A 17,273-nucleotide genomic window follows, 5' to 3' on the forward strand; every position below is an offset into this window, starting at 1 on the left:
CGCCCTCACCCCCATCCAATCCACACACCAGATACAGCTGCTCCACCCCAGAAGCATCCTTGGGGTCCACCCTCACTTCTCCCACTCCATCACCACTGCTGAAATTCAGGCCATCATTTTCTCATCTGGATTCTATCAGCTTCTATCTTGCCTTCCTATCACCAATTCTTGACTGTTCTGGAATTCTTTTACAAAATAACTAAACTAAACTAAACCTGGTCACACTGTTTCCCTACTTAAAAATCTCTGCTGGGAAAAAAGTGAGCAGAAAATATGAGGGTTGTTCATAGCAAAGGACATAAAAATGTCTCTTAAACACATAAAAAAAAGAAAATACAAATTAAAAAACACACAAAAATAATTTTAAAATAATAAAAGAAAATACATTCAAAATGACTTCTAGATACAGTTTTCGTCTGTCAGGTTAGCAAAGGTCCCAACGCTAGATCACACACATGTAGCAGGGCATGAGGCAAACGCTCTCACACATCACAGGTGGGGATGGCAACGGGTGGCCTGACCCCATCAGGGCTTCTTCATAGGTACGATGTCTATACAAGGTATAAATGTATATACTCTGCGACCTAAGTCCACTTTTAGAAACGAATTCCATAGAGAGACCTGCACATGAAATGTGACATGTACACAGCTATTCGCTGAAACATTGTTGTTAATAGTAAAAGATTGGAAATGACACAAAATGCCTATTAGCTCAGCACTCATTAAATACATTATGGTTCATACATGTGATGCACAACCAGGCAGCTGTGAATATGAGCGAGTATGCTCTCCAACATACAAAGACCTCTAGAAGTACACTGAAGTGAAAAAAAAAAGATGTAAAATAATCTAGTAGAGTAGACCACTTTTATTAAGAAGGAAGGAAAAGAACAGATATTTGTATTTGCATAAAAAACTGGAAGGATCAGGGAATTCCCTGGTGGTCCAGCGGTTAGGACTCAGCACTTTCACTGCTGAGGGCCTGGGTTCAATGCCTGGTCAGGGACTGAGATCCCACAGGCTGTGCGGCACGGCCAAAAAAAGAAAAAGAAAAAGAAAAAGAAATTGGAAGCATCCAAAAAGAAAAAAACAACAAAAGCAAAATGAGTGAAAGGAGAGTATACACACACACACACACACACACACACGCATACTCGTGAATCAGTTACTTGGAAATAAATTCACATCGTACATGGATGGCCGTCTTCTTCTGCCCTCCACCCCTCACCCTCCCAAAGAAGCCCTGCTGGCTGTGGCAGCCACAGTATGAAGCCCACACTCCCTAACGTTGCAAGCAAAGCCCGTCACCCTCCAGGCCCCTCAGGACCCACGCCCACACCTTCTCCCGCAGTCACACGGAAGTCCTGTCCGCAGGCATTCATTCCACATCCTTTAGAGGCCCTTTGACCTGCTGTGCCCTCTGCCTAGAAGGTCCTACCCCTTCCCTTGCCCTGGCAGAGTCCTCGGCGTCTTTCAACATCAAAGTCAGACAACAGCTCTGCGGGGCCAGTCTCCTGGGACGGCCTCCCCAATGGCACTGGCTGCCGAGCCCCGTGCCCCCAGCCTGTTAACCCACCTGGTTCTGGGCCCTGTGTGTGACTGGACCCCTCATTAGACCATCAGCTCCTCGGAGGCAGGAGCTCCGCCTTATTCATCTTCACCTGCCCGGCATCTACCTTTCCAACAAATGCTCCCGGCCTCCCTCGCCCTCCCCTCAGTAAACAAGTGAGAATGTTTTGCCCTCCAGGGTAACAAGCGCCTTCACCTGACGAGCTGCCCTTGTCTGAATAAGGTCCTGACGGCAGACAGCATTAGCCGTCACGAGCGGGTCCGTGCCCTCGATCGCACCTGCCGCGCACACCTACAGCCACCTCAGCAAAGGATCCCAGCTCCTCGTGTGCAGGACGAGGGTATTGGACTACACGAGCCGTCTGCATTCTTTTCAAGCCACAGAACGCTGTGAGGGTCCAGTGAGAACTACAATTACGCTCCTTTCAGAACCCCCGCCTCCCAAATGCCCCTACACAAATAGATGCAAGAGCTGACACGTAATTTCAGGAGATCCACGGAGCGAATGACATCTGAAATCACTTCCAACTTCAACACTCTCCGAAGGATGGAAGGGTTAAAGTGAGGGGAGAAAGGATCTAACACTCTGATCATTTACTGAGCACCGGGCACTCGGCTAAGCACATTATATGCATTAATTCATTTATTCTCCATCCCAAACCAGTGAGGTACACACTATTATTCTCACTTTATAGATTAGGTGCTGGGATGCAGGGACGTTATGTGATAAATGTACTGTCGGGGAAGGTACATCTTTCTGGCTTAAGGCTCCCAGTACTTTCCGTAGGGACGTTCGCATCCTCCCCAGGGTGGTCAAGGGAGCCGTCAGCCGTAGCCAGTAAGCACCAGAGCAGCGAGTCTGCTCTGCCCCCCAGCCGCTCCCCACGTCGCTATTCCAGGCACCAGCAAGATAGGACACAGAGGTAAGTGCAACGAACAAGGAGCTCCAGCGCCCAGGCCCCTCCACAGCTGGCAGGGAAGTAAACAACCAGCCACGGACAAGGAGGAATGGCTTTGATTAAGGGAACCACTGAAAGAGTCCCAAACCCAAAGAAAGGGAGCAGCAGCACAATGACCTTTTCAGGTCTGGTCCCTTGGAGGCCACACAACCGAGGCAGACCCCTTGTCAACCTCGCCGGGAGGCAGACACACTCGGGCTCAGAGAGGACCCAGGGGAGGCCTGTCCAGGAGGGCCAGAGCCACAGTCCAGAGCAGGCAAGAGCCATCCTCACCACGTGCATCTCACCCAGGAGGGAATTCAGGTTTTGGAGGGCTGGGAGCCTACACCATCCAGAAGAGCTCGCTTTGCAGCAGTAATAAAATGGTGCTTCTTCACCCTCGGAGGTGGTCTGCCTCCTCTTAAAAAAAGCCTGCCTGATGAGAAAGGAGGTATGCTGATTACCTAGGTAACTGAAGGTACAGAAGGGGGTGGGGCTTGTGGAATCCCCTGGGTCTCTGGAGGGCGTACGGTGGGTCCCAGTTAAGCCCGGGAGAGCTGCACCCAGAACCCTCTGCCCGCCGAGTGCGTGCCCTCTTCATGATGCTGAGGACAAGGCCCCAGGCACACGGAGCCTGGTGGGAGCTCCTAGACCCACTCCGTCCGGCCCCTCCCTCCTCCATGGCCTCGTCACACTCAGTCTAGACTGTTCACCTGGTCTCCTGCCTTTGAACTTGCATTTGTTCGACTCACTCTCAACAGTGATTCAATCTCCCAATCGCGTGCTACGACCTGAAGGGTGAGGTTTAAGGTCTTTATGTTGCCGCCCATGCCCTTCCAGACCTGACGGTTGTGGAGGAGCTTAGCAGCCTCCTCTACCTGATTCCCAGGCCCCGGGTTTTCCCCGAGCTCGTACCAGTCGGTCTTTCCAGAACATGCAGTGCTGCCTCCCACTCTGTGTGTCCTGCACAAGCCACACTCTTTGCCGGGAACGACCCCTCTTCCCCCGTCACAAAACCTGCCCCCCTTCACCGCTCAGCTCAAGCACAACGACCCTGGTGAGGCCTTGCCCATCTCTCGAGGAACCAACAACTCCTCCTCCAACTGTCATCGCAGCCTCACGGACACAGCACATGACCTGCCGTCCCCAACAGTGGACCGTGAGCCCCTCAAAGGCAAAAAACGACCTCTGTATCTGCAGCACTTCGCGTGGTGCCTGCCAGGCAGATACTTCATAAACGTCTGTTGAAGGAATGGACGGAGACGGGAGAGGCTGATTTAATAAATGGACGCATCAAACAATGGATTTTGAGAGCTTTCCCTTCCTAATGCCTTCAAAGCCCACAAACCCTCAATTTCCAGGACTCTGTAGACAAATAGCCTAAAATATCAAATAAATGTTCTAAATTACGTATACTGATACCAGCTGCTTCCCTTTACATTGAAGGCACTCCTCAAGGTAAAATTTAAGAATATCTCACTAGGCTTCATCATTACTGCCCCAAACTACACTTCTATTAGCCTCCCAGTCTACCATCAACCCCAGCAGCCAACAGACGAGCCTTTCCCCAGGTGTCCCTCTCAGGATGTGCTCCACAAAAGGGACCTTTTCACAGAGCGATTCCGTGTCCTGTGGCTCTGGGAAATCTGCTCGCTCGCCCCAACTGAGAGATAGAGAGAGACATACAGGACCTTTCCAACTCACTCTTTTCCACACTTAGTTGAATATCAAATCTTCTTTTTCCTTTGAAAAACCTAATAATACCCCGTGTTCTATGTCATACACTTTGAGAAATGCTGCCCTTGGCCAGTTCCTGAATTATGTCCATTAAAAAACACAATCTGAAAATCTGGCCTAACTTTTGTCTAATGACATCACTTCATTTTATCCACGGACATAACAACTTGGCCGTTTCATGAAGACATTGCTTCCAGCCTAAAATGCAGAAACGAATCTTGAAAAAAATAACTTAGCAGATTGTGTTTATCCCCACGGTACCATAAATAATTCCTAAACTTCTAAATTGCCTCTTTGCAAGGGAGAAAATAAAACTGAAGCACTGAGCAGCACATCACTACCTGCCTTCAAAGCTGCAGTGATCCCATGAAGCAAGAGTTTCATAAATAGTTTAAATAAAATTCAATTATATGAACAGCCTTTTTTATCTTTTTAATAGTCTCGGAGAGTTTCTTTAAGGGGTGTGGGGAAGAAACCTGATTAACCAACCATAGATACCAAAGCCCAGCTGCTGTGCAATTTTCCATGTGGTGCTATAAAACAAACCAAAATCCCCTGAGGGCTGTATTAATACTACACATCTCTGGCTTGTTTAAGAGGCCAAATCATGGGATCCGAGAGCTAAAAGGAAATCTGGATGTTATATCATCTAAGACCCTTATTTTATAGATGAAGAAACTGAGACCCTCAGGACTTGCCCGAGATCTCCAGCACAGTGCGTGGCAGGGCCTGGCTGTAGGCAGATCTTCTCTCCGAGGGCCTCCTGGATCTTCTTCCTGTTACCTTAGGAGCTGCACTGAGCAGCTAAGGACAGACAGGCCAAGGGTTAGCCTGGGAAACTAGGATATTTCCCTCCACATTTACTGTTTAGATGAGCCTGGAGAAAGAACAGTACACATTGGATGAGGAAATGGGGGTCCACCCAGTCATGTGCTCATCATTCATTTTATAATATATATATTGAGTGCTGACTGTGTGCTAGGCATTGTTCTAGGAACTGGGAATACAACAGTGATCAAAACCAAAAAAGCGGGGCTTCCCTGGTGGCACAGTGGTTGAGAGTCCGCCTGACGATGCAGGGGACACGGGTTCGTGCCCCGGTCCGGGAGGATCCCACATGCCGCGGAACAGCTGGGCCTGTGAGCCATGGCCGCTGAGCCTGCGTGTCCGGAGCCTGTGCTCCACAACGGGAGAGGCCACAGCAGTAAGAGGCCCGCATACCGCAAAAAAAAAAAAAAAGTCCCTGCTCTCATGAAGCTTACATTCTAGTGATTCCAGAGTTTTCTACCTGAGACTGATTAAAGACAGACACCTGGAACTAAACCTTTAAACAGGTTATAGTGAGAACATGTTTGCACACGCACACACGCACACACATGATCTTCCATATGTCAGAAGCATGTCCAAAAACTCCCACAAGGGGGACTTTCCAGATAAATCCCACCCCCAGTCCCTGTCTGATTTAGGAAACCATCACCACACACATCAAAATACTGGGAATCTATTTCAATAGCTTCTCTAGGGAGGGAGGAAAGTAGAAAAAGTCTAACTCTTTTTCAATCCTTCTCACTAAGCTAGAAAGGGAGATGGTGAGGAAAAGCAAGCGAGAAATAAGTGAATTCTGTGTCATGGTACTGGAGGAGAGATGCTTAAGCACACTGTGAGCCCCAGGAAAGCTGAGAAAGAATATGCAAGACAGCCACAATGTACATCTTACCAGCCAGCTACTGTGGATGGACAAACCACCACAAATCTCAGCAACCACACAGCTGTGGGCCAGGGCTTCAGCTGGTCCAGACTGGGCTGGCCTTAGGGCTCCAGGGTTGGTTCAGGTCCACTCCACCTGCTTCTTACTGTTCTAGAACCAGCAGGCTGTGCATGTTCATCTCATGACAAAGGCAGAAGCAAAAGAGGGCAAAAGCAACTGCCAAGGACTTTCGAGCCTTTTTTCCTTTATCTGCTAATATCCCTTTAGCCAAAGCAGTCAGGTGGCCAAGCCAAAAATCAACTGGGCAGAGAGAGAAGGGTCCTCCTCCCACAGTGGAAAGTGCTTCAAAGTCAGGGGGCAAAGTGCATGGATACAGGGTGCGGGGGTGGCACGGGAATAGTAATAGAGTCTGATGAAAGACATGACCATTTGCAACAATCCAAACTCGCCAAATTTCCATTTCTTTCTAATCTGAACCTTTTATTTGGAAACTCACAAACTAGTTCAACAGCTTCAAAATGTCAAAAGCTAATAGCTAATATTTGGATTGTATTATTATTATTATTATTATTATTATTATTATTATTATTATTATTAGGGTTACTGCTTCAGGAATGAGGAGATGATAGGAAAAAAGAAAACAGTTGAAAATGGAAAATTAAGTCCACATTGATGGGGGAAGGACAATTGCTTTATATCAGCTAAATATCCAAGACCTTAGACAATGACAATAAGACACGGGACAGAATCCCGGCTTTCCAGAAGTCTCCCACGTACAGAAATGATGCCACAGACAGTATGTCACACATAGCACAGCTATCAAAACATCAGAAATATGTACACGTACCGCAGCTTGAAGCAAGTTACCAAAATCTTTGCTCTTATTACAGTAGCGGAAATACTGGAGGGGATGGCATGGCTTCTAAGCAGGATCAGAAAGAACTACAAAATACACCAGGAGACAAATCCAATTCTGTGCAAACAGTATAACTGAGTCCCCAGGCAAGCTCCACATTGCCTTTCCCAGTCAAACAAGAGCATCTCAGAGTCTGCCTTCCCAGCCCCAGGAACTGCCACAGAGGGTGGGGCCAGACTCAACAGAACATTAGGAGAGAGAGGGGGGATGTTTGAAAGTCATTAAATATGCAGAATCCCCACGCTGAAAATATGAATGATACAGCAATCACATCAGAGACTTGAACCACTAGAGTCAAGCATGACAAGCAGAAGGGTTATCTTTACAGAACTTGTCAACTTACACCCACTCGCATTCCCTGACAAAGTGACTTTTTGGGAGAATGATGTTATATAAAGAAACCTAAAGCTACTCAAGTAAGAAATATAGATATTCCATTCAAGAAAGAGCAACTTAAAGAAGAAAAGCCACAAACCTAGAGAATACGATTTTAATATATAAAAATGACAAAAGATTAGTGTTCAAAATAGATGATGAATTCCTACCAATCAATTAAAAAGAGACAAAGAGATGGGCTTCCCTGGTGGCGCAGTGGTTACGAATCCGCCTGCCAAGGCAGGGGACACAGGTTCGAGACCTGGTCCGGGAAGATCCCACATGCCGTGGAGCAGCTAAGCCATGAGCCACAACTGCTGAGCCTGCGCTCTAGAGCCCGCGAGCCACAACTACTGAAGCCCGCGCGCCTAGAGCCCGTGCTCCACAGCAAGAGAAGCCACCGCAGTGAGAAGCCCATGCACCACAACGAAGAGTAGCCCCCGCTCGCCACAACTAGAGGAAGCCCGCGCGCAGCAACGGAGATCCAGCTCAGCCAAAAGTAAATAAATTAATGAATTAACTAATTTAAAAAAAGAAAGACAAAGAGAAAAATGAGCCCTACCCCAAAATGAGCAAAAGAAAAGCTGCATGTGTCAAATAAATTTACAAAAAATGTGATCAACCTCAACAGCAATCAGCTAAATGTAAACGAAACCTCAGTGACAGACAACTCTAAACTCACCAAAGAAACTGACCGAAGTCAAGCGTCCACGGAGAGGATGTAGAGCAGCAAGAACGTCCATGCAAAGGCTCAAGGCAGAGCGAACTGGCCCAGCTGCTTTGGGAAACAGCCTGGTGACACCAACAAAGCTGAAGCTGCTCTGAAGTGCTGACTTAGCAACTCCACAGCCAAATAAAATACACCTCAGAGACACTCTCACTCCTGTACGTACAAGATGCACAAAAGTGTGCACGAGTAGCATTTGTTAGCAGCAAACAAAAAAAAGGGGTAAACGGTGAAGTGTCCATTAAAGAATGGATGAATAAACTGCAGCATATTCACCCAGTAGAATTTAAGCAGTGAAAAATGAACGAACTAAAACTCTACACATGACAACAGAGATGAACTTCATAGCACTGCATGGAAAACCAAAGTCATGAAAGGATGGGTAGCATGATTCCATTTGTTAAAGCATAAAAGCTGGTGAAAGTTAGCTTGTTTTACAATATGGATAGAAAAACTATAATGAAAATCAAGGTAACAACACAAAATTCAGAACAGTGATTGCTCATAGGAGTGGGGGGAAGGGAAGGTACTAACAGGGAGGGACACAGGGGACTTCAACTATATCACGTCCTACCTCTTCAGCTGGGTGGGGGACACTGGACTGATCTATATGGTAAAGGACTGGAAGACAGAGACAGAGACAGGCATATAAAGTATCAGCATGAAGTATTTCAATGAAGAAAAATTTTAAGGAAAAAAATTATTTTTTAATTAGGGAGACTTAAGCATGTTACAGCCAAGAGTAAAGAATGAATACAGGAAGAACAAAGTTGGACTAACACTTCCCAATTTCTAAACTTGCTACAAAGCTACAGGAATCAAAACAGTGTGGACATGAGGACAAGAACGTAGAACAACGGAATAGAATTGAGTCCAGAAATAAACCCAAACATGATTTTCGACAGAGGTGCCAAGATCATTCAGTGGTGCCATCAGTTGGACCTCCAGTGGTGTAACTGATGGACAGAGCTCCCTCTTCGCATATCCCAGAGCCTCATCTCATGAACGGCACGTAAGCTCATGCTCTAATTACACAGCCTCATCTTCCCTGCCTCACTCCAAGTTTTACAGGGAGAAGTCACGTCTTACCATTGTTTGTATCTTCCTCTTTGTCTAGCACAGTGCCTTATATGCAGACAAGATGCTAAGTGTAGGAGTGGCATGTCTGCTTGTATACAGTGCTGGTACAGTCTTGGTCTGTGCCATCTGGAAGTTCACCAACTTAGATCAGTAACACTGAGTGATATAAGTGTGTGTAGAGACTTCCACCAAAGAGGGATAGACTGCAAATAGATTTATTCTTAGATAGGAAAAGCAGCATTAGGTATGCCAACTGGGCATCCAAGCAAAGACAAAGTACACAAGCCTTAACAAATAGGAACTGAACTTCTTCTAGGGTGCACGCTTCATGTGTGCCTATCACCAGTATTCCACCCTGAGTGCAACCAGGACGAGGGCTTGGCACACTCCTCCCCAGTCCCTCCCCTCCCCACTCTGCCCACCGTGTCTCTGTTACTAATATGGACCACATGGCACCCTAATCATTCATGTATACATCTCTGTGCACTGCACTGGTCTCAAAGGCAAGGACAATGCTTATTTGCTTTTCTATAGCCTTAGAAGTAATTCAAGAAATATTTGACAAACAAATGAACAAAAGAATGATTATTTACAACTAGAAACTGTTCACGTGTGTATTTACAAGGTTTTCCCCAAAGAGTCAAGTTTTAAATTTTAATGAAGAGGTAAAGAAGGCAATTCCGTTTTTAAAGTTATTTTCCACTATGGAGACTTTCCTGCTTCCTGGCCTAGGTATAATCTTCTAAATTTCACAGGGGCTCAATAAATGGTAAATTCCTTCCAGGCATGATTACAGCCCATAGTCACCTGGTGATGGTTTCAGATGTTCCTGCTCCGTATTCTACCTGCGAAGACAGCAGCCTGAGTCAGCCTAATGGGAAAGAAGTGTGTCGTATTTGGAGATGTGACTCACTACTGTCCTCAAGGGAAAAACAATCAGATCATCATGACAGCAGTCGCCACCCAGGTCACAACTGCCAAATCTAAGCAGTCAGAAAGCAATGGCGGGAATTCCCTGGTAGCTCAGTGGTTAAGAATCCTCCTGCCAATGCAGGGGACACAGGTTCGATCCCTGGTCCAGGAAGGTCCCACATGCTGCAGAGCAACTAAGCCCATGTGCCACAACTACCAAGCCCGTGTGCCAGAAGTACTGAAGCCCGCATGCCTAGAGCCCATGCTCTGCAACAAGGGAAGCCACCGCAATGAGAAGACCATGCAATGCAACAGAGTAGCCCCCGCTCGCCACAACTAGAGAAAGCCCACGTGCAGCAACGAAGACCCAACGTAGCCAAAAATAAAATAAATAAATAAATTTACTTTAAAAAAAAGAAAAGAAAGAAAGAAAGCAATGGTGAAGGCACTAGAACTTAAAGAAGAAGAAACAAAATTCTCTAAGCTATCCGGAACAGCCTTATCTTATTCTGTGTGCAAAAACACACACATGCCATAGTCAACTTAAATGTGTAATAAAGTATTTTCATTGCCTGTTCAAATTAGGAATCTAATCTCATGCTTTTAATTAAATGCACTCGATCACAGAGATACTACACACGGGGGATGAGCCCCTCTGCAGGAGTAACGAATAACTACACAACAGAGTTTTGTTTGCTTTTGTATCATTTGGTTCCAGCTCTTCATTCTACGTTAGGCAGAATCACTTATTTGAAAGGAATTTCTAGCCACTTCAAAATCATGCAATTTACTGTTCAGGTAGCAGAACACAGTAGTTGATTATTGTCGGAAAGATCTGGGCAAGCGGCGCTGCCAGCCATTCGAGCCTGATCACCTTTCTGAGGCTCTGTAAGATGGGGTTAATAACGGCATCCACCCAGAGCCCTGTTGTCAAGGTTAAATGAAAGAAAGCCTCTAGGGCATTTAGTGAGAGGCTGGCACACAGTCAGGGCTCCACTGACGTCTGCTATTATCACTGCCCCATCAGCCTCCTCGGTTGTCGGTTGTCATCTCAGCATTTAGCTGAACCTCTGAAGGGCCATAAAGATGGAGAATTGTAACCATCAATTTTAGCATTTCTTGGAAGTTCTATTTTCAAAGGCAGGGGAGGGGAGGAGAGGGGAGGGAAAAAAATACAGGAGGAAAGACAGCAAGAATGGCAAACTGAACAGAGGCATAAAGTGCCTGGAGCCAGGCTTCCGCCACACCGTAGGAACTCAGAAAACAGAAAGTTAGCTGCACTTTCAAATGCTGTCTGTGGTTAGTGACTACCAGACACATAGTTTAAGCATTTTAACTACAGAAGTCAAAACACATTTGAGTCTGAGAACACGGAGCAGAACTCTGTCATAATAACTTCAACTTCAAATAGCAAAGCCCACAGAGAAATTATTTTATAAAATCATTTCTTCTTCCTTTTCTTTAGTCTCTCTCTCTCTTGCAAGGTATTTAATTTAAATTTTATGTGTACCATTTCCCAACAAATGAAAGCACATCCCACCACCACGGTGACTCTCTCGGACACATTTGCATCTTGGGTGTCTTCTTTTTTTTCTATTTTTTTCACTTTGCCATTTCCTCCAAGAATCACCTGACATGGCTGATCTAACTGTAGAACAGCAGTCTCATTAATGTGTAATAATGCCTTGGAAACCTGTTTCAGAGACTGTATTCAGCCAATTACTGTGTGAATAAACCTCATAAAAACCCATCAAGGATATTGGAAACATACAAGGAAGCACGATTCCAAGTGGCAACTCATATGTGACTCACCCTCCCCCCGATTTGCTTTCTGAGTTCTGGCCCCTGACACCATGTGCTCCTGGGAGGAAACCTAGGATTCCTGCAAACCTTTTGTCTAAAAAACAAAGCAAAACAAATAAAAACACCACAGAAATATTTGAAGTTAGTTCCTACTCAAGAGGAGATTAAAGCTTACATATTTGCTCCCAGTATTTTGTGTTTTCTATTAAAATACGTATACATCTCTTTTATTTTCCTGTTTCCTCTCAATTTTCTTTCTCCCTCTAAAATCATTCACTCAATCCAGAATCATGGATACTAAAATGACCAGGACCAAAGAGGTAACCTAGTTCCAACTGGCTAGAAATTGTTTCTATGACGTGCAGGACAGGCTCTGTTTAAATATTTTCAACTAAGGGGGCTCTCTGTTAATAAATGGCTCTCACCATTTGAAAACAATGTTTAATAACATCAGAGATTAATTTTTACTGAAACAGTTTTACTACGTGCCAGGCCCTGTGCTAAGCACGTCACGTGCATCACCTCCGCTAACCCTCACAAAGAAACCTGGAGGGCGGTATCGCTGTGCTCAGTTAACTATGAGAGAACCGAGACTGGCGAGGTTCAGCAATCTGCCTGAAGACACACAGCTGTCAACTGACAGAACACATGCTGCTTCAGACACGCAAGCCCGGGCCTCCCAGCTTTTACTCACAGGCCCTCGTTTGCGACCTCTCTGCTCACTCTTCTCCAGGACAGACCTTCAAATATTGGAAAACCATCCAAGGAGCATGTGGTGCTGTGCTGGGCCAGCTCTCCCGCAAGCCTTGCTTGGCCGAGTGGAGAGGAATCTGTGAGCTGGCTGGTCCGGGCCCCTGGGGAAGAGGGGGCGGGGAGGCCAGGCCCCAGGTGTCCCAGCCCAGGCAGCACCAGCTCCTGCGTTCACAGCCGCCCCATCTCCCATCTCCCTCCAGCCGCGTTCTCTAACCCCACGACCTTACCCATGGTCCATCCGCAGCTCTGAGTCACCAGGAGGGACCGCTGCCCTCCGGTCTATGGTGGGAGGCCCGTGACCAGCCCTGAATCAGAGCCACCACCCTCCCAGACCACAGAGCGCGTGTCCTTCTCCAGGAGGGAGGAGCGGGGGCAGTGTGGAGCCAGCGCATCGGGTCCCCTCTGCCTGCTGCTCAGGCAGTGACCCCTCGCCACATGCCCAGTCTCAGCCAGCTTCCCATGGAGGATGTGAACAAGTTTTTTTAAATTTAAATTCAGATAGTGACTTTTAAAAAAAAACCTCAGAGCTCTGAAATTAAGTTTAGAGATAATCTTTTTTTTTTTGGCTGCACTGCACGGCTTGTGGGATCCTAGTTCCTGGACCAGGGATCGAACCCGGGCCCTCGGCAGCATGGAGTCCTAACTGCTGGACCCCGAGGGAATTCCTAGAAATAAACATTATTATTAAGCAATGGTCCTGCAGAGGAGAGCTGGAAAGATCCTTCTCGAGTTCTTACAGGACGGGGAGAATGTCACCAGAGCCCCCATTTTCCTCCCTCCCCCCCAGTCAGGGAGCACTGCCAACGCTGAGGGTGGCAAACCACCAAACATCACAGGCCAAAGTATTTTTATATTGTGTTTTTAGCATGTTTATGAAATACCTGCCGAATTTGGTTCCAAATGCAGTAGGAACAAAAAAAGGGATTATATGTTGGCTTTGTTCTTAAATAGTTTGGAAGACAAACCACTCTCCTGGGACACGCATCAAAGGTCTGTGGGCAAATACAAAGCAGCCGATCAACAAATACGAAATCACTAAGTACAAACCAACGCCAGGCGCTGATAAGGAAGAGCTCCAAAACCAAGAAGCCTTTGTAAAATTAGCCGTGAGAATGAAGTTCTTCCAGAGTGAAGTGCCAGAGAAAAGTCTGGAGGGCAATACAAGGAGAGAAAGACGGAGGCTAGTCCTACAGGAGTAGGTGAACGTGGATGCAAATGAGCCTGTAAAGGAAGTTAGCTGGGAAGAGAGAACCTGTAAATAAACGTGGATTCTCCTCTACCTGAATTTACCAGTTGCTGTTCCATCACCCCACAGCCAAGAATTTCTAGCCATTCCCCGTGGAAGTTGATCTCCATCTCGAAGGAAGGATGAGTAAAAGGAAAGTAGCAGTCCACCCATCTGATGTCCAGCCCTGCAAAGACACCAAAGAAAAACACACATGGAGCATTAAAGGCAGCCTTGCCTTTCCTGTGATCAAAGCTGCCCTTCGGCTAGTGACACCGATTCCTACATTCTGACTAAAATAAATAGCAAACAAATTAATTTGCAACACTTTTGGGGGAGGCAATAAATCTTAAAACTTGTGAAAAGCTGGGCATGTCTTTTCCAATAGGAAAAACACTTTGTGTAGCTCCAGGACCCTCTAAAACCAAATCAATCACCTGCCAAATCCCTGCAACCACTGGGCAGAGGAAAAAATTAGGTCAAGATAATGGGAAAGCAGGTAATTCTGCTAGTTTCTATAAGTGAAAATGACATCTTCTCAGAGTTAAAGAAAAAATACTTTTACTGTTCTTCAAACCTACATATCAACAATATGACTAATTCAGGATAAACTAATCAACTTTCACTTCCATAAATAGATATATTAATTTTTATTAACTTTATATAAGAGCTAATAAAAGGTTAAATAAAATAAGATCAGCTAAATTTGAGCAACACATTTTAAAAAGTCAAAACTTTTTTTCTACAGATGAATGATAAATATACTCACATCCAAGACAAACCAAAAAAGTACATGCTAAGTGCCAGGATGAATTTCTCAATATGCAATCATAAATATGTCACTTACAAACAATAATATTATCATTTAACAAAGGAAAAGACTAATGAATTCAAAACAAGTAAAGCCTGCAAAGAGCAGAGGTCACTAAGAAGAGAAGGCAGAACAGGAGGTCACCTAGCAGCCAGATGCCCACTGTGAGGACACCCAGAGTCCCCACAGTGCAGGCACTGAATAAAACCAGTAACAAAACTTGCTTCCGTTTATTGAGCACTTACTACGCCTCTACCATTCCCATTTCATAGACAGGCGGAAAAACTATTAGGAAGGTTGTGTGTCCTGCCCATAGGCACATGGCTAGCAGGTGACCAGGCTACACCCGGGGCTGCCCAACTCCAAACCTCCTGCTCTTGACAATTAAAACATAATTCCCTGCCCATCAAGAAAGATATTTCAAGAATCAAAAGTCACATACGAACAGAGTTATAAAACAAAGGAGCCCTTGCTATGCTCAAAATGATATAGGAGAAGATAGGTTTTTCTTTCATTGTTCTGTTTTAGTTGCATTTATTTTTCTAGATACCTGCTGTCAATGGCAAGTGACAACTGATTTCTGTTTACAGTCGTAATACAATAGTTACCCCTTTTATTATACATGTGGTATACCAGACAAATATTAAACTCCACATACACACAGTGCACACGGTTGATAAGTGTTGACATATGTATACATCCATGAAACATCATCACTATCAATATCAGGAACATGTCCATTACCCCCCAAAGTTTCCTCTGTAATACTCCCCACCTGCCCATCACCCCCGCCTCTTCTCCTCACCAGCCCTCCATCCCCAGGCAACCACTGACTTCCTCCCTGTCATGACAGACGAGCTGGCATTGCCTAGAACTTTATGAAAATGCAGTCACACAGAATGTATTCTTTTTCTGTCTGGGTTCTTTTACTCGTTGTGATTATTTTAAGATTCACCCATGTTGTTGTGCATGTCAACAGTTCATTCGTTGCCATTACTGAGGAAATTTCGCCAACATTTTTTCTACCCGGGAAAAAAATGTAGATGTTGGGGCAGTGTCTGCAAGTCCCCCGACATTTCTGTGCAGAAGCCCCTACGTGCAGACCAGTTGCCTACTTGCCACTGAATTCTGCGAAGAAGGGACCTGGACACCTGTGTGCTCATCCATCTTTGGGACCAATAATCCCCTACCAATATTGTATGAAAAAGCTCCAGAGACAACCCCACTGGCAAACAGAAATGTGTAAAGTGTTGGGATGTATAACTGAGCACAGAGGGCGGGCAGACAAAACCATGTTATTCGTTCTTTTTGTAACTCCTGGCAGGTGAGCACAGATCACCTTCTGAGAACAATTTAGAAAAACAAATTCTTTATACATGGCTTTTTATATCTGGATCAAATTTTACCAAAAGCAAGACGAGTTTTCAGGGTTAACATGATGATTTCATATAATTCAACACCACTAAGTGCCTGGAACAAAGTTAGGTACGGTCTACACAAATTAATTTTCCTGTATTTCCTTATTTTATTCCTTTGGGTAAAGTTTATCTCTTTATACCTCACACCTAGAAAGCTTAGGTTCCCCCCAGTCAGAGAGAAGGCAACTTGAAAACATTAGTAACGCTCAAAATAACCACAAGTAACTCTATGATCAGTGTTCATCAAGCCTGAACTCGACCTCTCCTGCGTGCACACCCATCCGAGCCCTCGGTGCCACTGGTGTCAAAGCACAAGGACTGAACTGAACAGCAGCGTGACGGTCTCTGCCCTTCTCTAGGAACCTTCTTTTATCGAAGGACTTTGGCTTTACCACTTGTAAAACTACAAAACATTATAACTTTGGATAAAAACTTTTTTAATGTTAACTAAATTCTCAAGATAAAATGTCCATATGTTGGTCGCATCAAAGCTCGCTCTCTTTTGGTTGAAGGTTGAAGGCATGTCCAAATCATATGGATTCATTATGCATTAGACTATTCTCCTTATTGGTGATTAGTTTAAATTAAATTAAGTGTACATATATTATATACCTAATGGAAAATAATGCCAAAGTTCTTTCTTTCTTTTTTCTGTTTTATGTGTGTGTTTGTCTTTTTCTTTTTGGTTTGGATGTAATAATTTACTAAGACATATTTACAAATGAAGTTCAGAGCTTTTTAAAAATTGTCTCAGAACGCTGTGAGATTACAGCAACTGTCAAAAATTATATATTAATTTTTAGGCTAGAGCCAAGTAGAAGAATAAACCAAAAACCTGGATTCAAGTCTCATCCTGCCGTTTCTGCTGTGAAACCAGGGGTAGGTTAATCAACCTCTCTGAGCCCAGCTGCCCCATCTCCACGCTGTACAGCAACAGCTGCTCTGCCCCGTGGTTGTAAGCAGAGGGCCTAGCAAGCCCCAGTTTTCCCAGAGGCAGAGATGCTCTTGGAGATGCAGGCACCTGCTCTGCTTTCTCTCCTGAAAGAGGATGCTGAGAGCCCAAAGTCTAGGATCATTCCCTCAGCTGGGACCCCAGAAATGACTGGTGAGCATTCCTTCAGAATGGTGGTGTCACAGAGAACAGGCTGGTGGTTGCCAGTGGGGAGGGGGTGGGGGAGGGATGGAGTGGGGGGCTGGGGTCAGCAGATGCCAACTGTTACATGTGGGATGGATAAACAACAAGGTCCTGCTGCATAGCACCGAGAACTATATTCAGTATCCTGTGATAAACTATAATGGAA

The 17,273-nt window shown here is 45.3% G+C and overlaps 1 protein-coding gene across 7 annotated transcripts in view; it reads right to left on the minus strand.

Annotated features, from left to right (window-relative positions):
• Positions 1-17,273, minus strand: part of FARS2 (phenylalanyl-tRNA synthetase 2, mitochondrial) — a 379,330-nt gene that overhangs the window by 255,957 nt on the left and 106,100 nt on the right. For 6 of the 7 annotated variants that reach the window (XM_082638483.1, XM_082638487.1, XM_082638486.1 and 3 more), the window contains exon 5: positions 13,799-13,930. The exons of the other annotated variant lie outside the window; for it this stretch is intronic. In XM_082638483.1, coding sequence (XP_082494609.1) covers positions 13,799-13,930 — 132 coding nt within the window. The remainder of the gene's footprint in view (positions 1-13,798; positions 13,931-17,273) is intronic. 7 annotated transcript variants of the gene reach the window in all.

Source organism: Mesoplodon mirus, assembly GCF_964341445.2.
Source record: "Mesoplodon mirus genome assembly, chromosome: 12".
NCBI lineage: Eukaryota > Metazoa > Chordata > Mammalia > Artiodactyla > Ziphiidae > Mesoplodon > Mesoplodon mirus.